Source organism: Triturus cristatus, chromosome 12 (genome assembly GCF_964204655.1).
Source record: "Triturus cristatus chromosome 12, aTriCri1.1, whole genome shotgun sequence".
NCBI classification, from domain to species: Eukaryota; Metazoa; Chordata; class Amphibia; order Caudata; family Salamandridae; genus Triturus; species Triturus cristatus.
Window position 1 is genome coordinate 131,727,333 of NC_140595.1, and position 25,552 is coordinate 131,752,884.

At 40.6% G+C, this 25,552-nt stretch overlaps 1 protein-coding gene across 5 annotated transcripts in view; it reads right to left on the minus strand.

Moving 5' to 3' along the window:
* DCAF8 (DDB1 and CUL4 associated factor 8) overlaps positions 1-25,552 on the minus strand; it is a 222,534-nt gene that overhangs the window by 193,381 nt on the left and 3,601 nt on the right. For 3 of the 5 annotated variants that reach the window (XM_085638707.1, XM_085638709.1, XM_085638711.1), the window contains exons 2-4: positions 13,818-13,867; positions 10,463-10,540; positions 7,533-8,200 (exon numbers count right to left, since the gene is read on the minus strand). In XM_085638707.1, coding sequence (XP_085494833.1) covers positions 7,533-8,200; positions 10,463-10,508 — 714 coding nt within the window. In that variant the 5' untranslated portion in view covers positions 10,509-10,540; positions 13,818-13,867. Of the gene's footprint in view, positions 1-7,532; positions 8,201-10,462; positions 10,541-13,813; positions 13,868-22,290; positions 22,398-25,552 lie in introns of all 5 variants that reach the window. The other 2 variants (XM_085638708.1, XM_085638710.1) reach the window with 2 other exon arrangements.

The following is a 25,552-nucleotide window of genomic DNA, read 5'->3' on the forward strand; positions in this document are numbered from 1 at the left end:
CCCTTTACCCCTTCTGTGGAATTAAAGACTTCTCAATAAGCTTAGATCAGAGGCGTATCACACATTGGAAGGATGAAGATATACCGAACTGGGGTGCATGATACTTAAAAGGATCATCAGGTCATTCCACCAAACAAAAGTAACTATAATCCAAAGTGGACTTCAAGGATCTGGTACTCTAAAGTAGACACTGGCTTTTGCATCGGACTGTCAGAGAAAGAACTAAAATACATCTGAACTGTTCAAAGCATACCTGAACGGCAAGCAGAAGCTCTTAAATGTTAGCTTCGAGTGAAGGAGATTGGAGTGACCTGCCAGAGGGATTCTGGAAGAGTCCATCTTAGCAACAATGGAAGGCTTCCAATTTTGGCTCATATAAACAAGGGATAGAAATTATATATATATATATATATAAAAAATATATTAATTAGCTGCCCGCCACCGGAGTAGAAAGCTGCGGTCGCCATCATTTTATATAACAGGACACGGTCCCGGGGTGCTCAAAATAAATGTTGAAAGGTGTAGAAGGGATCAGGGTAGAGGTACCCCGATCCCATAGGTGGAATACAGGGATCTCTGAGGGATTCTTTATGTGAGCAAAAATGCCCCAAAACTATTTTTTTTCCATGTGCGAATATTCGCGAATCTGTAGTGAGCCTCAGTGCGCCCCCGTGTAACTTCACAACTGATTTGCACATTTTTTCTAAAAATATACATATATTCATACACTCACTGTCAGTAATGCACTCACAGAATCACTCAGACACGGATGCATCCACTCAATGTCCTACTCAGACGGTTGTACTCACTCACAGACCCTTTCAGAGACTCATGCACCTACTTAAAGACCCCCTCAGTCACTCACTCACCCATTTGCAAACCCACTCAAACTCACACAGCAACTCATACCCATTCAGACACTTATAGACCCACTAACACACCCAGACATTTATGCACACACTCACATACCTACTCAGACAATCGCACCCACTCACAGATTCACACTGACACACCCACTAATAGAACTTAAGACATTCACATACCACAACTGACAGACCTATTCAGACACTCACGCACCCACTCACAGACCAACTGAGACATAAATGCACCCATTCACACAGCCACTCACATAACCTGACACTCATAGATCCACTCACAGACTCAGGCACCCACTCTTTCACTCACACACACACACACACTGACAAGAGCCGCTCAGACATTTAAGCACATACTCAGACCCTGACACACCCACTCACAAACCTAGACACTCTCATACCTACTGACAGACCCACTCAGACACGCACACCCTCAGAGATCAATGCAACCACTTACAGACCCACCCCAGTCACTCATGCACCCATTTACAATCCCACTCAATCACTCACCCAGACATCTACTCACATACCCAGACACTCATATTCCCACTCATAGATCCACTCAGAAACTCGCACCCACTCACAGACCCACACAGACGCACACACTCATAGGTCCACTCAGACTCATGCAACAACTCAGACATTCATGCCCCCACTCATAGACCTACTCAGACACTGACACAGACTCACAGACCCACTCACACCCTCTGACTCACACATCCACTCACATACCCATTCAGACACTCACACACTTACAGATCCAACTAGACTTATACACCCACTCAAAGACCCACTCACACACCCACTGGCAGAGCCACTCAGACATTTACGCACACACTCACAGACCCACTCAGACACTAATGCACCCACTCACAGACCTACTTAAGACACTGATGCAGTCACACACAGACCCACAGACATTTGCATACCCATTGACAGACCTATTCACTTATGCACCCACTCACAGAACCATTCAGATACTAAGGCCCACTCATAGACTCGCACACCCACTAAGCTACTCACACCCACTCACTAACCCTTACAACCACTCACACACTCACTAACACACCAAAACACTCTCGCACACACACACTCACAGACCCATACAGCCACTCACCCACTCTCAAAGGTGACAGGATACAGTTAGGAAATAAAATTTAAAAAAATGAAGAAATATACTGAAAAAAACCAAAGGTTATAAGAATTTTATAACTAGGAAATAGAATTTAAAAAAAACCTTAGAAATTCACTGAAAAAGAAATCAAAGGTTACAGGAACATTATGGCTAAACACTTATTAGGTCCCAAAGGCGAGACCTATTGGCTATGCCAATGCTTGTTGTATTTAGCCTACCACCTTATATTAAGGATTCTTCAGATTTTCGAAGGCGTATTTTTGATGTTACTTGAGAGGATATATTACTGATAACACCAGAGGTGTCCTCCTTGTACACAAGTATTAAACATGAAGACAGCTTAAGAGCAGTGGGGCATTTTTTTTTTAACTGGCTATGCCATTGAAATATTTCAAACACACTAAGATAATAATGGCTATGACTGAGTGCTGGTTGAATAATAAAACATTTCTGTTTAATGAGAAGTTGTACTAAATAATTGGTGGGGGGGGGGTGAGACAGCGAGGGGCCTCTGCTTTGTCCCCAGCTATGCAAAAAGTTGCATATGGGCTGGTGGGAGGAGCAGGTGATTAATGGTACGGATATAATGAGGTCGGCAGTGCACATTATTATGTGGGTGTACTTCATAGATACGCTTTTAATTACATGGTAGGGGACCGTTGAGGAAGCTATGAATTGTGTAAGTGACATCAATCAAAATGACTGCAATTTTAAATTCACTACTAACTTAAGTGCAAAAGAAATTGAGCTCCCAGATGGGAAGCTGAAGGTGGAGAACCAGACATTGATGATAACATTAGTGAGAAAACTCACAGTGGGAAATACTATCCTGCATGCAATACGTTTCCATCCCATTCCATTCCATTGAAAGCCAGCATTCCATAAGGGGAATAAATAAGAGCAAAGAGAATATGTAGCACACAAACAAGAATATACTAGGGTGGAACACGACATGACAAATAGACTACTACTGGATAAAGGCTACACACAGAAGACGTTAGATCTAGCAATGAGAGAGCACATAAGCAAGACAGAGATACCATACTTTTCAAAGCAGACAAATCTAAAGTGAATCAAAAATCAGATACTTGTAGATTTATCACAACCTACAGTAGACAACATAAGGCTGCAAAAGGATCACAGAAAAAAAACATTGGCACCTAACAAGGAGAGATTCTGTGATAGGGTCTCAGGTTAAAAAAAATACCCTGTTTCCCTTTCAGAAGGACACGTTCCATAAGGGGCTATCTAGTAAGGAGTGAGGTCAAGGATAGTAAAAGACACTCGGCTGAAACCGAAGAACGGCTTTACAAGATGCAACAAGTGTAAGGCCTGTAAGCAGGCATGAAAACGGACCACATATCTATTTCGCCAGGCAGACAGATAAGATTGAGGAGAGTTTTAACTGCAAGAGTAATTTTGCAGTGTAGGTTTTGCAATGTCCTTGCCAGAGGATAGACATAGGGAGTAATGTACTCCAGATCCATTAGAGGATTCTCCAACATCTTAGAGCTATCAAAAATACAGACATGAGTTATCTGGTAACAAAACATATCCTAAAAGGCCACAATGGTGATGAGACCATAATAAAGTACTTTGTCATTGATTCAATCCTAATAAACATAAGAGGAGGAGACAGGGGAAAGGACTTGAGAAGGTTGGAATCAAGGTATATTTTAGATTTGAACACTAAGGAACCTGGGGTACTGACTGTTGACGAGGAATTGCATGTCCAGCTGTGAGAATATTGGATAGTTGCCCTTCTCTGGCAATGCGAGAGCTGATTTAGACATTTATGAATTCTGTTTTCTTTGTAAGATGTCATTATGAAATTGTACATACTCTTTTTTTTATCTTGTTGTATATCAATGGTAATGTATTTTCATATTTTAGAAGAATTATCCATGCCTGGCAGAGTGGAAGATTCTCTTGAGTGCAATTGACCTATTAAGCCCTACGATGTTTGTTAACATTTAGTGCACTGATGAACTGGATGAATAGCCCATTGGGGCGGAATTAAACTTGTAGAGAAGTGAAGTCAGGTACACCTATATGAAATTTATTGAGATGTAGGATTATCATGTGTGAACCAATTACGGTCTTATACAATGATTGAACACTGATTAAGAAAATATGTATTTTAGGCTTGATTAATGTGCCTGCATTCACAATTAATTATATCAATGAGAACATTGATGGTGTAGACATTATGCATAACTTGGCTGTGCACATAAGATTTAGATTTATGAAATTTTGCGGGGCACTGAGATGTATAGTATTTTGTTTATGTACTAACACTAGTTACATGGTGATTTAAGCGTCTCACACAATGGTGTGACATAGGCTTTTTGAAAGCCGAAATGCATTTATGGTGTACTCCACAGCAATTCACAAATCAATTTTTTTGCCTTTGAACGAACCAGAGTGTCAGCCTTTCATTACTGGTTAAGGGAGAGCGGACATTTAGGCATGGAGGCGGTTCTAAGCCATTTGCCAAGCACAGTTAGCGTTCTGGTGCACGCCAACACACTGCAAACCGAGGAAAAATATGAAGACATAGCTATATATCTATATCTATAAAAAATATAGGACTCCTCATGAGCAGAGAATTGCACAATTTTTTTTTTAAGTGAGGGTCCGCGGATCCACCGTGGTGCACTGCGCAACTCCCAGTGTAAATCTGCGATGAATCGTCAGGCCAATGGGAAGAAAGAAAAACCCGCTCACACACCATTCCCCCGCTTTGCAGTGTGGAGTTGGGTGCATGAGGGGTTGTTGGCTGCAGGGTTCGACTGCAGGCCAGGCCCTGTGGCTAACCCCCGCTGCCCACAGCTGAAGGCTGTGCGTGGCGGTGGTTGTATTAACGTACGGTAATTATATATTACTTTACGTTAAAAAAAAAACCCATAGAAATACACTGGGAAAAAAACAAAGGTTTCAGGGACGCTCTAGTTAGGTTGCCGTTTTACCCACACAACATAACGTGTATTTGTAAAGTGAACGTTCACCCAGAAGGGTATCTTTGCACTGAAAAACTTTTTTTTTTTTTTTTACTCAACTCAGTGGTACTCATTTTATCAACCCTAGGAGGATGAAAGGCTGAGTGGACCCACTGGGATTTGAACCTGTGACCACGAGGTAGAACACAGCCTCTACAGTGGACGCATTAGTCCACTAAGCCACCAGATCCATCAAATTAGATATAGAAATATAAAAATTCAGCAATTATAGTTATACTTTCAGTTGCACTCATCTGAAGAAACTAACTTAAGGCCACAAGTTATGATTTCTTTACATCAGTATAACTAGAACTAGATCTGCTGAATTCCTGTGGTTTTGTTTGGGTATAATGTCCCTGTAACCTTTGGTTTTTTTCAGTGTAGATAGACACACACACACAATATATATCCTTTTTTGAAAAGCCAGGCTTTAAAAACAAAAATTGAAGCTTTTGACAATCTACTGACCGCTATTCTAGCCAATTAACAATAATTTTGATTAAAAGTCAACTTTAAACACAAAGAAAGTCACTATTTAAATATAAGTCACTATATCACAGTTTTACAAACCTTTTTCAAAGGAAAGATGAGAGACAAGAAGGGCAATGTAGCCAAATAGGCTGTTGCCTGGGAAGGCTGGAAAACTGCCACTGCTCTTCAAAAGAAAGCGCTCCAACCATTGTCCCATCATGCCCTGACACGGTCAGTTAAGCCAGTACTCCTTCACAACATAAAGGTTCTTGAGAAAGAAAAAGTGAATTTTCTTTGTCACATTTAGGAGCGGCTGGGTGTACTTATATTGGGCACTAAACACCTACAAAATCAGGATACAACTGTTTGTAAATTTATTTTTGTATATATCTCTTAACCCCCCAAGAAGTCCTAAATTGTATGGGGTGACACCCGTGGGCTGATTGGATTATATTCCAATATAATTTAAAACCTCTGGTGGTCTCGGACTTTATTTATGGTGCGCGGCCAGGACAAATGAGATTATGTGCTTGCTAGCTGCAAATGAATCCATACAGCATGTATTATTTTACTGTCCAGCATACACAAAGCCTAGAGGGAAATGGATCCGCCAACTCGGTTTGTATTATGGCTTTCAGAGATATCAAGAGGCACACTCTTGTAGGGCAGCACAACTATTTACATTGTCTTTGCTCTAAGCGCGTTTTTATTTATGGCCGGATTAATAAGGAAAGCTAAACGTCTTAAACTCTAGCTCAGGCCAAAATGGGCTGCTTATATAGATTGCCTCCTTTGTGCATGTCCAGCTCTGTTTTTTAGGTGGGGTTACTGGACCTGCTACACTTTTTATTTTTCTTTAAGGAGGCCATCCTGTGATTGTATTGTTTTTGTAAAGAGAGTTATGCTATGTTAGGTCTTAAGTGATCTCAATTGGTCTTAACGATTTTGTAATATTGAATTTAAATCTTGGTTTTATTGTGTGAAAGTTTTAAGGAATTAATTTTCCAAAATAAACTTTTACTTACCCACTGCAAATGAGATTAGTCCTTAGGGCTTCAATCACAGCACCATATTTAAAACTTTAATTTTCAGCTTATCCTTTACCTCAAGGATGTTCAAACTCCTCTCCTGCCACTCATTTACAACCCCCTCATTGCATGTCCAGTACCTTGTTCCACTACCTACACATTTACCCCTGTATGTTACAAAGCACTCAAAGTTCCAAATTTAGACTACCCCACTCGTTCTTGAATCTTAAACCTCAGCCCTTCCTTCACATTCGATACTCCACTCAAATTTCAGGATATTTAATTCCTGAACCTAAAATCTCTTGCCATAATTCAAGGGACTCTACTACGGTCCTTTTCAATCTAAGAATGTTAGAATTACCTCATCAATTTTACCTTCAACACATAGCTAATTGTCAGACCTAGTACAGTGCCATTTTTGTGTTATTTGTCTGGAACTCACACACCCACCCTTCCCGTACTTATAAAATGGTCCCCATGACTATTCTACCACCAATCCCACATCACCATCACAAATGTCCCAGTGCAAATGAGATATCCAGTCTAACACCCACCACCTTTAGCAAGGTCAGACATTCTTGACATAAGTCACCACTGTCCGACCAATAACTGAACGCTCTTTCACAGAGGATCACTAGGACAACAATAGGTGGCAATTGAAATTCATTGACTTCTATCATCTTAAAGAATAGATAACTAATCAAGAGGAAAACATGCCATGGAGTACGACAATATCACAGTTATTTCACAAGTCGCAACCCAACAAAATGGTAATAGAACGAACAGGGATAAATGAAGATTAGTAACAGTCTGTATTTACTGGAAAATATTTACAAATACTCTTATATTTTTATTCCACATATTGGGCCTGCCAAAGTAGAATACAAGAGGTAGTAAACTTCTGGCAAATGTAAAACTAGAAGGGATTAGTATCTCTCAATTTAAATTTACCAGACCTAAATATAAATGGCCATTTATACAGCAACTTTTCCTCAATGAACTTAAATCAGCCTTCATCTCCTACCTGGAAGACATTGCTCTTGTGTCCACTTTCAAACTCAAGGACCTTGTGTTTCCTGATCCAGTCCCATACAACAACCTTGAGGTCATCGCTCCCACTTGCCAGCCAAGTGCCGCGCTGGTTAAAGTGCAAAGTGTTGACACAGCCGACATGTCCCTCCAAGCCATGCTGGAGTCGAAAACGTTGAACAAAGCCTCTGGCACCACAGGCTTCGTACACAAAACTAGGGTTAGTGCCCATTTCCCTCTCCCTCAAAGCACGTACTGCCCGCCAACGAGGTCGAGGCAAAGCAGTAGTCTCTGAGGCTACCCAGCTCTCGAGGGCTCGTTCATCATCTGATGAGTCTTGATCACGGTTTGCACGTTTACGCTGACCTCGTCTCCTGGTGCACTCTTCAACATCCTCTTCGTCATCATCTGAGTGTGAAGCATCATCGCCCCGGTTCTCATCATTGATAGAGTAGTGGCCTGTGTCATCCATGCTGTCGGAGTCCTTCTCTTCCGCAGAACTCTCTGTGTCAGTGTCATGCCTCTCTGCACTGGTGCGATTTGGAGCAGAGTCTTCACCTGTGAGACTCAGACTAAGGTCAGAAGCTTCGACCTCAATTCCTGAAGAGGTTTCTTTCCCTTCATCTGCACCAGACATATCTTCTGGACTGCTAGAGCAGCTTCCTGTGGTATACAAACAGGAAAGCAAATTAGCCCAGAAGTACAATACTAATATTTTCTCAAAGTTTTTTTTAAATTGTAACATTTTCATTAACATTCAAGCACTCAAATTTGATTGAAATTTTAAAAAATCCAGAATGCGAGTAATTTCACTACCAACAGCATACAGAGAAAACCTAATGGCATATATGTTTCTTCATGAATGATGTAACAGATAACCTACTACAACATCTATTAAATCATCTTAAGCATAGGATCATAGTCGTGCTACTGGGTGAGTGAGAGAGAGTTCTGTCAGACCACATTCCAGCAGCCATGTGCAACAAATTACTAGTTACTGTGAACAGAGCTTTACAGTTTCCATTTTGGTCAAACAGCTTTCGAGGCATGTTTTGGAGGATATTGTTCAGGTATGTTTGATTAGCAGCACACCCTTCACTTTCAACTCCTTAACACTACATTAACATTAAACACCTGCAAGAGGTAGGCCAACAACTGTCCCTAAATACAGTTTCTCTGACTGGATATCAAAAACAATGATCTTCAAAGCACTGGTAAGGGGAAGGAGTGCAGTTTCTTCTTCCAGACAAAAGCAGCATTTGACAACATGCAGACGTTATAGGAGTCTTAGTCAGTAATGCCACACTACAAAAAATACAATACCACAAGTAAAGATAACCCTGAAGGAGCCACAATGACAATTTAAATTTTCAACCATCAAACTGGACTGCTATATAAGAAATCTATGGGTTGTATATGGAACTGTCCCATTCTGTATCACCGCGCATAGTTCAGCCAGCATGCAGAATGGGAGGCTAAAAGGTATCACAAAACATACACTATTCCCAGTGAAGGCCAGAATCTGCACCTGCAATGGAAACCGCTCATTAGTAAAAGACAGGCCAGCAGTTTGAAGCCATTGGCCTGCCTTTTACTGTGCAGGCTGCAACTGGAATGCATTTGAAAGGTGGTTGGGAGAAGGGGATTCCCTGCAGTCCGGTACAGTGAGTGACTTCTCCATTCTGTAGTGGCATGTCTGGCTTCTAAACTACTACCAAACCCTCTATTCCAATGGGCACAATGACTGTGCGCCACCCAACAGCTACTTTGCCTCTGTGCCAGCCTATATTATGCAGAGACCATGGGTTTATTAATTTATTGGTGGCCACAAACCCCATGTAAATAATGGATCTCCCCCTAGAGATTCAACCAGTGCAAATGTACTCTTGTCCCTGTTCCTCAGTGTATACATGAGACACTTTGATAAAATAATCAAAAACGCCACCTGCAATTTCAAATTAACGCTGCCAATGGTCTAAATGTTTGGAATACATAGAGCACTTTGTGAAGGAAAGCAGCTACATCAAAACAAAAACTGGATCCAATAATGGCCAATTCCACCATGCCTACCTTCCTCCGAACATGTCCACTAATACTTTCCCAGTTAAAAGAGCCAGTTACATGGGAAGAATATTAAACTAAATCTATTTGTAAAATTGTCTGCATACTAGAATACGGAGGCAGGACTCCCGCACTCCCACCTTCTCACTTGCCTATTTAAGTGAGAACTGGCTGTTCCACCACTGAAGTAAGTTCCCAATCCCGAGAGATGCTTGACTCCACCAAAAGGTTCATCCCCTAGACCAATCTGAAGGAATATCGGACCCTTTGAGACTGGTGCAAGAGTACACAAACAGCAGAAGCAATGTTTGTACTGCCCTGCCCCCTCCAAAACTACAGAAACAAACAGGTTCAATCAACCAAACTCACAATCAAGGCATGTGTCTTTGAAATACCTGTAAGAAGCATGAGGGAAAGGTCTCCTCTGCACAGCAATGCTGATGGCAATTGCAGGATATGTTTTTACACATGCTGAGAACACAACTTGACTGAGCTGAAAGCTATGTTTGAACATCGTGACAAACCTGCTGACGGTCTTCATAGGCAAAAGTAGTCATTGACAATTTTTGAAACTATATCCCGTTGTTCTATTAGGCCATATTCATCAAAAAATATGCCAAAGAAGATCGATCAACAATAGCTTTTGCAGTCATGGGACACTGATGCATTTGTGCAAAACCAATCGCCATTACCACGTACCCCTTGCACCATCAAAGCCACCACGAGTAGATGGCCTTGGCAGAATGTGAAGTATGTCTTAACTAGCGTGCTTTCAGTGACTGACAAAACGCGTGAACAACGGTCTATTACGAGAACAAGCTACATTATATTAACTCTGATAGCAACACTACCAAAACTTCTTACCGTTAGCCATTTCTGTCTTCTCATCAGCACTGACTTTTTCCGACATCTTGAGAGGACTTGTTCCTTTTTATCCCACTTCTGAAACAAAATCAGGCATTCATGTTGATTCTGAGCTTAAAATGATTATCTGTCAGTTTTAATTGCAACATTGGTTAGACTGTCGCTATGGAGCTAGTAGCGTGTGCTTAACAAAAGTTCTTTAAAAAGATATCAAAATGAATAGAGAAACATTTTGCCTAACAGCCCAGAATTTTCTAAATGACTAAATAATATACTTGACATATAATCAAACTTCCAAACAAAAGCTCATGAGTCGAGTTGAAACGGATGGATTGGCTGCTGTGTGACCACTGAAGGAAACCAACACAAATTTTTCTTCTCATTTCACTCAAATTGGAACACTAAGCAGATGCACTGCATTCAGCACACTGTAGCATGATCAGGTTGAATTGAACATATAAATGTGTAATGTTCAAAATAATATATTAACCCTTTCATCTCTTTTTACAAATCCTCGGCTCTCACTTTCACCTATATTGAATCGATAAGGTTTCTGCAGTAAAGAGCTTGTCATATCCACAAACAAATTCACTGCAGATTTTTCTCCCTTTGACAGCAGCCAACCTTTCCTTTACAGCTAGTGACAAGAACTGCATCTTTGCCACCAGAGCCAAGTGCTGTGCACGGTGAAGCCTGCAGGACAGAGGAGCATATGTGGAACAAACTTCAAAACGGCAAAAAGAACAGGCACAGCCAACAAATATCACTTACATTTTCAATCCGTAAACATTTTTTAATGCAGGCTGCAGAGTAAATTGTGACAAAATATTTAGTGTTTTCTGCATACAACACATCTATGACAAAATAATAAATATGCTACGACTCAGTGTACTTCTGAGATGCGAAACAGTCCATCACTCCAAAGCCACACTCCTTAGAACCTGGAGTTATATACCAGACAATAGCATGAGGTCATATAAATAACTCTCTGAGCAGAGCCATAGCCGACTCACTCCAAGTATGTTTTAAGGAACGCCTAACAATAGGTCTTCACACAGCTGTATGGTCAAGGCACACCTAAAATGACAAAAGGAGACCTAAAAGGACACAGGGCCTGACATCTGCTCAGCATAGCAGAGACCATGGAACAGCATAGCTCATACTGTCCTTCAAAACAAATGTAACTAGCTACCAGAGGCGCTCTTAAAATCAACGCAAATTCTTTAAGGTGAAATGTGCTGTGTTTATCAACTACTGTCTTTAGGTTTTTGGGCTGGTGTCTGATGATTGGCTTTTGGGCCCAATGCTTTATTTGTGCATATAAGCAGTTTTAAATGGACTCAGATTCGATTTGTCAGACAATATACAGGACTTGGTACTGCTAGGCATACTCTCAGTGTGCAGGTGCCTTTCTCTTAGTCAGTCACATGTAAGTTAATATAGTTTTTTTGAGAAAAGAGTGAAAAGAGTGAAAAGAGTGAAAAGAGTGAAAAGAGTGAAAAGAGTGAAAAGAGTGAAAAGAGTGAAAAGAGTGAAAAGAGTGAAAAGAGTGAAAAGAGTGAAAAGAGTGAAAAGAGTGAAAAGAGTGAAAAGAGTGAAAAGAGTGAAAAGAGTGAAAAGAGTGAAAAGAGTGAAAAGAGTGAAAAGAGTGAAAAGAGTGAAAAGAGTGAAAAGAGTGAAAAGAGTGAAAAGAGTGAAAAGAGTGAAAAGAGTGAAAAGAGTGAAAAGAGTGAAAAGAGTGAGAGGAGAGAGAATCTAAGATGAAACTGGCCATGAGAGTGGAGGATTATTTATGTGATTCAATCAATCAATACATTTGTAGAGCGCACAACTCACCCGTGAGGGTCTCAAGGCGCAGGGTCTGTCACAGGCGGATGGGGAGGGTGTTCCAGGTTTTAGCGGCGCGGTGGGAGAACAATCTGCCGCCGGCGGTCGCTCAACGGATGCGGGCGACGGCGAGGTCAGCAGAGCAAAGCTGGCGGTTCGGGGTGTAGAAGGTGAGTCGTTCGTTGAGGTACACTTTTGTCCGGTGTTGTGGAGAGCTTTGTGAGCGTGGATGAGGCGCTTGAAGGTGATCCTCTTGTTGACGGGGAGCCAGTGTAGGTCTTTCAGGTGAACTGCGATGTGGCGGGGGATGTCGAGGATGAGGCGCGCAGAGGCGTTCTGTATGCGTTGCAGTCATTTCTGGAGTTTGGCTGATGTTCCTGCATAGAAAGCGTTACCGTAGTCCAGTCTGCTGGTGACAAGGGCCTGGGTGACTGTCCTTCTGGTACCGGTGGGGATCCATCTGTAGATCTTACGGAGCATGCGGAGGGTGTTGAAGCAGGAGGAGGAGACAGCGTTCACTTGCTGGGTCTTTGACAATGCGGAGTCAAGGATGACTCCCAGATTGCGTGCGTGGTTAGTGGGCGTCGGTGCAGTTCCCAGTGCGGCCGGCCACCATGAGTTGTCCCAGGCGGAGGGGGTGGATCCGATCATGAGGACCTCCGTCTTGTCAGAGTTCAGTAACAGAGTAGGTCTCAAAACCTCAGACAATTCAGCTCTGTATAATACTCAGTGAGAATATTTTCAGTTTGATACCTTTTGTTCAAGTGAAATAGATATTACTTTTAAAATAAAAGATATGTAGGTATTTAATTCAGTATTGATTTCCCTGCAACTTCTAATTTGGGTAACAGACAAAATGTAGTTTCAACTTAAAACATCTCTTCACATCAAGCAGCAGCAACAGTAGAGCTCCTATTGCAGCACAGTGGTGCATACGTCAAGGATCAGCACACATCTTCAAAGCACAACTGATTCTGAAAAGGACCTCTCCAGTAACTTTCTACTTTTATTAGGAGTATTATTCTCTCATTTCTTTGCTTCTATTGCCATGATCTTATACAGTAAACTTGATGGGTATGCTTCAGATCTTTAGATGTGATCAATGAGCTAGGCACTGCCATGAAGATAGGACTGCAACTTGTGATTTAAGAATGAAAGAATACCTTAAATGAAGATGACCCTCAACAAAATGTTACACCAACAAAGTAATTTCTATCTTAATAATGACAACGGCTTCAAGCAGTTTTGTGGTCTGGAGTGGTCATTAGTTCCATGCTCTCAGTTTTTCAACTGTTATCATCAGGGCGGGAAAGGCAGGGGAGAAGTGCTCGTCAATTAAATCAGGGTAGACAGGCAACATGAGGCAGAAAAAACACTGGGGGGGTTGACTCTGGGTTTAAAACTTTTTGTTTTATAAATTGCACTGGTGAGCTAAATAGAGGACTCAGTTTCAAATTACCTTGCAAGATAAAAGATAAATCAATAACTCCACATTTATTTTTATTTCATTTATCTGCCACTTACTCACCTTTTGATGAATCACCAGCACGGGACTACTGGATGATATCTCCTGTAGACCTGAGAACAAAATAAGATGATCAGTTTATAAACGAAAATGTTCTGGAATATTATCTCATTTTTCTTAAGCTACTTCAGTAACTCACAAATTAAATGGTGCAAACACAACCACTTCTAAATGTTAAGAAAAAAGTCTGAAAACCAACAATTTTGGACAACATTTCCCAGTACAATCACAAAAACGGATAGACTAGATTTTAGCTGAACAGTTTTTGATATCTTTCAAAAATAAGAAAGTAGATGCTAAAGACGGGTGCACAGGTCCAAGATTCACAGATCTATTCATCTACTCATTGGTCCTAGAACTACCACTAACAAAAAAGCAATAAAAAAGGAATTATTTTAATGTACTGTGTACCTTAACAGCCCATTTAAAGTAAACGTAATGAATGTTTTATCAAGGAGTTTAATTTTAGTTGGTATTTCTTCCACACACTGTTTGAAAGAAACGTTTTCTTTTAGTTCCTTCAGTTTTGCTGTCGCTCAAGTTTGTAATTGGAAGCCACGTATTTAAATCATGCCTCATTCCTGGTGATCTGAAAATGCTTCTGTGTGAAACAATCATTATAATGTAAGTTTTATGTATATTGACTGCACTCTCTTTAGTATAGATTAGCCCTCATTTCAAATTGAACATCGATATTCACTATGAATTGTATAAATAATAAAAAGATCACTAATTTCTTTGACACTGAAAAATCTATTGTGTCAATAGTGCTGAAAACAGACATAACATTTTTATTACAAAAAAGTTGTTTTTTTTAATTGTTTTTACATATGATATAACATAAGGCTTGATTATTTAAATACAGGAGTTGGTTGTTTATTCAATGACTACAGCCGAATTTAACAATTTCAGAGATCTGTAATTAGTGTTTGCTCCCTCATTCCATTTATTCCTCACTCCACACTTACAGTATGTCTCGTTAGCGCAGATATCAGTTCTATTTAATTAACGATAGGGAAATAGCTGACCATCCAGCATTCCACTCCAGTGCATCCACATGGTTCATGCACCATCAGAAGCCCATATATTTCCAAGCCATCGTCAATAGTACCTATTCACTCATCAGAAATCTTTATTTTGGTAAAATACCATAAAAGATACAACAATCAGAACAGAAATCATACTTTCTGATTTGAAACAACATACAAATAAACGTTAAGAGATGCAATTAAATAAAATTACAATAAATGACAAGACAACAACAGCATACACAGGATACCTAAACAACAATTAGTGTGCAATTCATGGCTCTTGGTGCCGTGGACAAGCCAGAGGATTCAATACAAAGTAACTGGGACCTATAAAGTGCAAATGCGATCATAACATTTGTACAGTCGTCATATCCAGAGTTAAAATTCCAAAGCATGAAGTAAACAAATTCATACGATTACCTAAAAAGCTTCAATGTTTACACAAGAGCAAGAATGCAAGATTATAATTTGTCGGTGTTAAGAGATAAAACATGAATGTACATCTAAAAAGAGCAGCCATTGTGGCAATTATTCTTAATTGAGCGAGTGGTCACATCAATGGCTCTCAGGGATAGGTAAGGATATTAACATTGATCTCCTTCTGATCGCCCAGAAGTGGCCCTGAAATTTCGCAATTGTGCCAACAAATAAGGATCTTGCATCGGATTTCAATATGCGCTGGGCCACTCTGCGATCTAAGGTCCCAAATTATCTACAAACTGGGACGACCCACTTGCCCCTGGGTTACGCATAGGCTGTGCATGCAAAAAAAACATGACCTATTGATTCGTTTTGGCAGGGACAGCAAGGGCAGCCCTTGGGCTGGGCTTTATTAGTGTGCCAAGAGTTTGTGAAAACAGTGATTGGCAAACTACCATGCCTGAACTGGATATAGAGCTTCCTGTCGGCTGGCACCTTATTGATATCCAAATAACTTTCAAGGGAGCAGCAGGTTTTCAGATTTCTAAGTTCTTCTGTTGGTCTGCCCTGGTTGCTTTTGCACTGTGCTGTCTGCTCAACCCATGCCCAATATAATAATTTGATCTGGTCTCTGGTGATGGTTGGTGGGAAGCCAGTACTATGTCCCGGCTGACCAATGATGTCCAGGAGTCTTTTAACGTGTTTGATCCAGTCAATTTTTTTTGTGGTGTCCAGGGCACTAAACTCATTAAAAGCTGCGGCATAAGGTGCCAGTTCGGGAGTGGTAGCCATTCTCTGCCAAAATAGCAGGGGGCGAAGCTTTGCTATGTCGCTAATGGGTTTGATGTCCAGATCAAGCTTTAATGGGCAGAGAGGGGCACTTTGCAGAAGAGATACCAAATTTTTAAGATACTTGTTCTCCATTGCTGAGAGGTCGCTATTCATCCTAAAGAAATAACTCATTGTCCTTATTCTTAAGGGTCTTTAACAATACATCCCAGACATTCAAATTAGGAGGTCTCCTATATGCATGCCTCAGGGTGGTACACAAAGGAAGGTTCGAAGGTAAAGGGTTAAAGGTTTTGTTCTGCAGAAAATGGAAGAAAATATAACCCTTTACTTTTCAACTTAGCAGCTATAATAGATCCCCTCTGATGTCAGCGTCTGTTTCAAAGGTTGAAAGTAAATCTCAAAATAAAGTACAGCCTAAAACAAAAAATCATACAAATGATAAATGAAAGGGTTTTGGGTTAGTAAGTCTGGAAAGACGTTTTAAAAAAATTACAAAATATATTTCTCCAAATGATGCAACTGAGGTCTATGTAATTAACACATGCCTTAGAACTGCAAAGGACCCCGTCAGGGAAAATGGAGATAAGCAATATTCTAAAATGTATGTGTTACTTGGTGAGTAGAAGTATGTGCCAAAGACTAGCTCCCCACTGAAAGTGGGTGAATTACTGGTATGAAGATTCCATTGCATGATATCCTACATTCAGCCGATTCCTCCAACAATCTAAAAGCCATTAGCTAATTCTCAAGAATTATGGGCATGATTATGATGCATCATACTTACCCTGTAGAAGATTTCTTAGTCTTGCAGTGGCCATAAAATCACATCAATGATAGAGATCACTTGAGATTCAGAACATCAAAATGCTGTAGAGTTCAACACAGATGCACAAGTCTGCAGCTACTATATATCACTGGGGAAAAAAACAGTTTGAAAAGCTGCCGTATGACTCTAGCTCAAATGTGTAAAATTTCTGAAATTCACTAGTTATGGTTTCCAAAGCATTTCATAGCTCGCAATGCACACCGTTTTCCTTACTTGCTTTGGGAACCAAAACTGATGATTTTCAGCTGGTTTAGGTGAGCCAGAGCCATCTCTCAGGTTTTTAACTGCATTTAATTTCAGTAACTTTTTTTTTCCAATTATATACTTATTTTCCAATCCCTGCTTCTTACAGCCTTCGGACAGCCAGTGTGCAGTAGAGCTGGCTTAAGGCCCTGCGCATGGCAGTCAAAAACCAATACCCACGACCTCTGGCTGTGCGTGCATGCAGCCGTCCCCTTCCACCAATCCATTGCAGGCGACCAACCCCTCTGTGCACAACCTCCAGCCATGCACTGCAGAGCTTTGGCACAGAACCTAGCCTGTATCCAGGCTCTCTGCCCAACCCACCAAGGGCGGAAACTTCTCTCTTGCTACAGCAAATCAGATCTGTTGCAATTCGAAATTTGGAACCGTGATTCCGAGGGGGAGAACAGAAGAAAAGGCTTCTTCATCCAATGACACACCCCACCTATACAACTTTTTTTTTTGTTTATTTCCGAGACTCACAAATAATTTGTGAATCCCAATGGCAGCGATATAGAAAAGTGTTAACCCTTTTAGGCCCTGCTCAGCAACCTCTATATACGTGTACCGCTCAAAACAGGATAAAAGGATTTACACAAAACCAACAAAAGTACTACTTTCTACTTTTGTGATACACTTTGTTCAAATTAATTCATGGGTCTGGACGGGAGATGTAAGCAAAACTATGCCGCAATATATTTGTTTGCCGATTTCTTACCAGTAACAAAAAACTACCTCACTCATACAAGTGACTAGTTATCGCACTTACAAGAATGTCATGCAGACTGGCATTCCAAACACAACTTAGTCACTATCACAAGGTACTACACAATCACCAAAAAGAAAAGGGGCACTGAAACTATTTCGACAGTATGTACCATGCTTATCATCTGATCAGCAAAAAAAACTAACCAAATCCTTCACAACTGAAATCCAAAGCTTCTACGACTGTATACCTCACAAATTTCTCAACGCCGTACATCCAGAATGACAGCTCCTAAAAAGCGAACTGCTAAAACTAACAATCACCAGTTTGGATATTATCACAAACACTGGACTTTCTGAACTGGCGAATAGCAGGACCCACCTAAATTCCTGTAGTGCAAACCCTTGTCTTCCATAAATCAACACTTCTCAATAAACCCTGGCATTTCCTGAGGCATTACAAAAGCTCAGATTCCATATCATCCTAAACGTACAGGCCATTTCCTAATCTCACAAAACTCATATAATGCTGTATCTATGATCAACTCGAATTTTACCTTCAAAGGGCACTCCTTGCAAGATACCTTGTAAGTGGAATTCCTGCAACACTAAAACTAAAGAAATGAGAAAATACACAACACCCACTGTGTTTTCATTCTCCTAGACCTACCTCTAAACTTTGACACAGTAAACCATTTAGCCCTTCTCATTATTCATAGGAGAGCAGGGGATCAGTCTTGGTATCCTTAATCAACAAGGAGTTTACAAACTGTTCACATGTCACCATAACTCTGAACTAACAGAAAAATGTTTGGAGTTTTGCTTATCATAAGCAATGCCGCATTGAACACTAAAACTACACCACTAATCTCCACAAAATATTCCTTTATCCCGACATGCTATAACTATTCCAAAAGGATTCAGATTAACATCAGTAGGTAAATAAATCTACGGGATGGTTTCCATCAGGTCAATCTATAAAAACTGAAACCACATAAAACTGATATTTCTATAAGCAGAAGTCAAATTGGCGCACCCTGTATCCCCCAGCAGTTCCTCCTTGCCAGCATGAACCGACATCTATACAATTCTAGTCAGGACTACCAAAAACCTGGGCTGTATACTGAACTCCAGCCTCAAACTAGAACCCAAAGTCAAGACAATAGTCTGAGCATGCGTATTTCATCTATACACATTGCACTGCATCCAGCATCGCCGACATAAATGCATTACTCCTAAATCTACCACATTTCAGAAGAACACTGCAGAAGGTCCATAGAGCAACACCTCTTTCGACACATTCAATCAAGAGACAAGTCACCCCATGCATTACAAATATTACATGGACTTCCAATTGTCAAAGATCGAGAATATCCTCCAAGATAAAACTGTAAGACATGCAAACTGCCCACGGCTAACATCATGAGTGGGCACGTAAACATCAGGCCATTATACAAGAAAATTAACTAATAATAACCACTTTGCAAGTCTTGCACAACATATTTACACCACTTATTGTGCGAAATAAAGGCGACGATTTAGAATCGGACATTACCTACTTATCATGTAATATCCTAAATGAAATTTGTTTTAGTCTAATGTTTTCTTTCGATAATGTTTTTATTTTGGAAATGTTGCTATGCAGCAAATAAGGTAGTCTTTGTAAATCAAAATAAATCACAATGCATATCATGAAGCACTGGCCCAAATTTAATACGCTCCACTAGATGGAGTTGTGAGATTATTTTAGTCAAGGAAGATTTAGGGCTCCAATAGGCCAGGGATGAGAGATATCTGGCAGTACTGGTTTTGACAGGAGCCACAATCGACAAAATCATATACTGATGATGATGCATCTAGAAACAGTAGCTGAGGTTACTAGACTGGGCAAATTACCGCTTAGTTGCTCTTTTAAACAGGGCGAAAGAAGGCAGACAACCTCTGGTATCCATATCGACTGACTACACGATCTGAAGCGGCATTATACCCGAATTATAGAGAATCCAGGAATTCATTTGACCGAGATTATCCGGACTCATACTGTACTCCTACAAACCGCCCTGAAAAAGCCCCAGGCCGGATGGCCGTGTAAAGGGGTGAAACACGTGTTGGCTGTTTTTGTTCACTCACTATCACGGATAGAGTGACACCACCATTATAAATAACCTACAAAATGAACCAAAGTGTGATTGGACTTTTTCCGTAAAAAGTACAGAAAACAAACCTTGCCCGGACAATCCTGTTTGAACCTTACTTACATTAGGGGGTTAGGGGTTTCCACCTGTCAAGGGCAAGCACAAAAGAAGAAAATCATTGCTCAATATAAGGCCAGTAAGGGATTGGGACCTTTCACCCCTTTTCTCCAATAACACCTCCGGTGTCATGGCTCCAACACAACTGGCATCAAGTATGGACTCCAGCCTTCCATCCAGCGCATTTTAACATCTACGTATGGGTCCTGCCAGGGCTGCTAAGGAGATGTAACATAGCTCAACAGACATACACTGAGGTGTTGCAGCTGTTAATGCAAGGGGACAGGCAATGGAGAACAATATCACAGAACACCCTGAACAAATCCATGGGTCAATGTGGCATAGCCCGCTGGTCTTTAATTGGGTGAAAACAGAGATAACGCTGGTGGATGCCTCAGTAAGACCAGTGTTATTCCTTTTTGACTACTTATGACTCTAGACGAATAACAGAGGTTTACTTAGCTGTCAAAAGCTTGAGGGCCTGGCTGGATTAAGGCGTGTCACTGCACAAACAAATAACAGAAGTGGTGAACTGATATCATTTTCACATCTTGTCCAAAACATGTTGTTTTATTAGGATTTTTGCCCTTATTGGCCTTGGTCTGAGTTACACTTTTGTGAAAGCTTGACTGTTGCAAAGCTCTGTAGTTAGAAAGCCTGGAATATGTACCTGCCTCAATTCAAGGAGTACAGAGCCAGCTAGTCTGGGAAGTTTGCAAGCTTAAGCAAAGTAAGTGGATCTACGAAGCAATGGTTCATCTGCAATGGCTATTAGTTAAGTTTAGGATGAAATTTAAGATTTTGAAAATGGCCCAATGTGCAATTATGGCCTAGTGAAGAGTATAAGGGTTATCTAAGACATTCTACGATGCATTCAGGTATAGACCATTCGAAATATACCCAATTTAAGAGTGATTACAAGTAGAAAAGAGGCCACTTCAAAGAAATTGAGAGTATTACAAGGTGGGAACATAAAGATTTTGAGCATTGTTCAAGCCCACCTTTTAAGAGCTATACACTGGGGCAACTTAGGGATACGGGGATATTTGCTACAAAAGAAATGCTCAACTCAGTGCAAATATAGAGGCCAAATAGAAAGCCATCCAAGAAGGAGAAACGTGACAATTAGAACGCTTATGTTTAAGGATGTTTTAGGCATAATATCTAGCTCCGCCTTTAGAAATCTAGGGATAAATAAAAAGATATACACATTAAGGCAGATAGTGATAAATAAGTTTCAAAATGAGAAAATAGACAAATATATAAGTTCACTATGGAAACGGGGCAACATTTTATGATCCATTTCAGAACAACAACAGGCTTTGTTTAACTGTAGTTCTTGTACCTCATCGGGCAAGTCTCACACACTGTACATAGAATAGAATGTTGTGATTGCCTCAACCACACTATGTCTACAATCCATTTGTTAACTACAGTAACTTTCATGCATTCTAATGTTCAAAGGAGAAGGAAAGCAGCCGACACTGAGGGCAAATTTAATATCACCTAACAGAGATTAGAGGACAGGATGGTAATCATTTTATTGCCCACTTTCTGTACACTGTTAAACAGCTGTTATTTTACCCATAACTTCATTATCTGCCCTAGGCTTTGAGGCAAAAACTGCCTACTGATATGTATTCTTTATCGATAATGGTCAGGCTAGTGAAATCAGAAATATACTAGCATCATGCCTGTATTAATAGCCAGCTGAATTAGTCCAGAAAAAAGTTCAGGTTTAACCCCTGTTAAAACTCAGTGTGCACTTTAGGGCTGCATAAATCTTTAATTAGGTTCCAAATAAGGGTCTCATTTAAAAAGTGGTTGGACCATATTTGCAATCATCAAGAGAACACTAGGAGGTCCTTCATGTTGATCTGAACAGATTTCTGGGCTCTTTTCTCCAGCAGTTATGAAAACGAACAGATTCAATATCAAAGGCCTTAAAGTTTAAATGAAGGAACGTCTCCTAAAGGTTTTTAATAAACAGAAAATACAACTCAAGGAAGATTGGTGGTAAAAACACTGCACTACTGATAGGTTTGAGTGAAATAAGCTTTGCTTCACTGCAGGAAGTCTGGTGAATTTACGGTGGATATTTAGAGAAGCTGGGGTCACAATTCAAAAGGAAATGCAGATTAAAGGAATTTAATGTATTTGTAAAAATCTCTATCGGTCCTCAAACAAGAACAGAAAAGTAGAATTACCTTTTTTCTCCCATTTACCTCAAGGGCCACTGGAATTATGCATTTCTGCAGCCACGGCTTTATTTGCTTGAATATGAATTTGGTGCATTTGCCACATATTCTATCATCTGCAAATTTTAACAAAAAAATATTTCTAGTTCAAAAGTTACTAAAAACGTTGCAACATATATTCGCACAGAATGGAAGGCCCTTCGCAAAGGCTAATTTTCAGTTGCTTATTTCTGTATTTAGTTGTTAAACTGGTAATAAGGAGGTGAAATGTTTGATCAGACAGTACTACCATATGTAAAAATTCAAAAATAATGAAGTAATACTATAAAGACATATACCACATTATGTCCCATAATTTGCCTTTTCTTGCCGCCTGAATCAGTCCACCCTGCAGCATAATTTGGTGCTCCACTGCAGCATAATTCCAGTGGCCCCGATTCCCTCCCAGCATAACAGCTACATTCTCTTCGGTCTCACCCGGACCTCAAGTTGTATAGCTCTGCCAAGTTTCCATTCCTAGCATAAGTCCTGAAATGTTCAATGTAGCCCTATAAGGCAGAAGAGTTTGCAGACAAGGAGCATGGCTTGATTGTGAGCTATGGCTGAAGACGTACTGGACAAAACGGAGAAACCAAAAGAGTGAGATTATGCAGACCTAGTGTAGCACAGGTTGGGGGGAGGAGAATATACAGGGCACTGATCCAATGCTTAGTGTGGACAGACGTAAACAGGAAATGACTATGTTCAGGGCAGAGGAGGATCTGAATCTGGCTGCATGTGAGTGAGGGTGAACAGAGGTGCTGCACATCCCCAGTCATGCCCATGTCCAAAATGATCCGTATACCCTGAAACAGAGCATACACGAAAGAGTAACTAAGGTGTACTTTGTATCAACGTTTGTGCAATGGGGCCAATCCACAAAGATATTTTTGAGTACATAAAGCTACACTACTGTAGTACGATTTTAAGTTACATGACATCCTCTTGTAAATTGGGCCCAAATCATTTAAAATGGGATTATTCACGTTCAATCAGTACACATAGACGACTGCGCCCTCTTTGCACTTTTACTAAACAGAAGAGGATGCTAAGGGCCGATTTACAGAGTCATCTTTGAGTACATAAAGAGTACGCCTGTACTACTACTTCCCATATTCATAATCACTTTTGTGAATTGGTCGAAATGTAAGAGTCCGTACAGGAGTACTCCTGTGCCTCTACTTCCCATATTCATAATCACTTTTGTGAATTGGTCGAAATGTAAGAGTTCGTACAGGAGTACTCCTGTACCTCTACTTCCCATATACATAACACTTTGGTGAATTGGTTGCACTGTTTAACCCCTTGCATGCCCGCCCCTTTCCCCGCCCAGTGCCGCGCCTTGCATTAGCGGGCGGAGTTCATGACGAGCTGGACTCGTCATGGGCACAGCGCCACCGCAGCCCATGACGAGTCCAGCTCGTCATGGGCACTGAAGGGGTTAAAGATGTCCAGAGTGACTGTATTGGGTAGGAGTCAAAAAGTCACAAGCAAATCACATTTTAGGCACCAGACTATTGTGAACTTTTTAATGCTGATGAAAGCACCCAGGAGACAGACATCAGGATCCAGGTGGTCTATCAGTAAAAATCATTGATTTTCTAACACGGATAGCAAGATAAAATGTATGCTATTTTTGGAGTCTGCTAATCCCCACATTTCAGGAATGTCAGAGACAAACAGTTTTAGCTTATAGAAGCCTTCAAATGAATACGAAACTTCACTTCTAAGAAATGTTAAACTTTTGCAGCGGTTCAAATGAGTTGTGGGAGCCTGTGAGGGAAGTTTATGAGTAAACTTTACGCTCTATTGCAGAGAGGACAAAGATAAAAATCTAATTCTATGGGCAACAGAAATAAATAGCATGGACCAACTATATAGCTTTTGGCTATATATGAATGGGCTACTACAGGAAGGACTCTGAATAAATATAAAAGACAAATCCATTACGAATCAGGGTAAATATAAAGAGCTCCCGAGGGGTACCTAAGTGGATATGTAGATTCAACAAAGAATATTTGGGGCAAATACAATTTCACGTGGAAAGAATTGTCATGAATATGCTCCCTTGTATGTTAATTTGTGAAACCCATTACACTGCCCTTCAAAAACATTTTTAGGAACAAAATAAAGATCAATGAAAAGGTGTCATGCTTCATCATAAGGATGCCTCCTCACGTCAAGAACCTAGTCTAACGCAGGCTACAACACCCTTGCTGCGAGGGAGGAGCTCAGGGATGTTTTCAGTGAGTCAGGCGGGTTTTTCTGAAACCCAATGTGAGCGTGGTGTGTAGTGAGAGAAGTGCAGTGCTCATGTAAATGTGGATTAAAACTGGCTACCGGGTTAGCTATCGACAAATTTATTCAGCTACTCTGTGTCAGGATTAAAAACAGCACTTGTAGTTCAGTATTACACACCGTTGTTTCTATTTTTCACATATTTATTTGTTCATTCACTCACTGTTTGCAGTAGCTGTTTTGTTGATCCTGATGAATGCCATGACACTTTGATAGGTCCCAAGCCCGAAACATGTTGATCACACTTTAATGTAGCGGTCTTTAATTCTGACAGGTCCATTATCAGATTTGCTTTTTTTTTATCCTGACACAGGGTACCTGAATAAATTTGTCGATAGCTAACCCGGTAGCCAGTTTTAATCCACATTTATGCGAGCACTCCCCTTCTCTCACTACACACCACGCTCACATAGGGTTTTAGGAAAACCCGCCTGACTCATTGAAAACATCCATGAGCTCCTCCAGCGCAGCAAGGGTTTTGTAGCACACGTCAAGACTAGGTTCTTGACGCGAGGAGGCACCCCTTTGATGAAGCATGACACCTTTGGTGTGTGAGGGGAACCATCCTTAAAAAGGGATCCCCCCTCTCAGCTAGGTTGACACATTTCCCTCAGACTCCTGTTCTGGACCCGTGCGTTGCGAATAAATAGTAACAATTATTGTGGAGAGGTTTGGTGCATGTAGTCAAATCAAATAAACTGTGGGCTAAAAAATATGTACCGCAGTGGTTAATTTACTGATACTGGAACCAGGAGATCCGGGCTCTAATACCTGCTTTGACATGTTAGCAAAAAGTAATGTGCTTCTTAGCAACTCACTCTTACAGCGTTCACAGAACAATAAATATGCATTATTTGAAAAAAGGAAAAAAACCTGTAACGTGTGGTTTAGTGCCATCACAAACATGCATTCCCATCAAATCTTGGGCCTATGA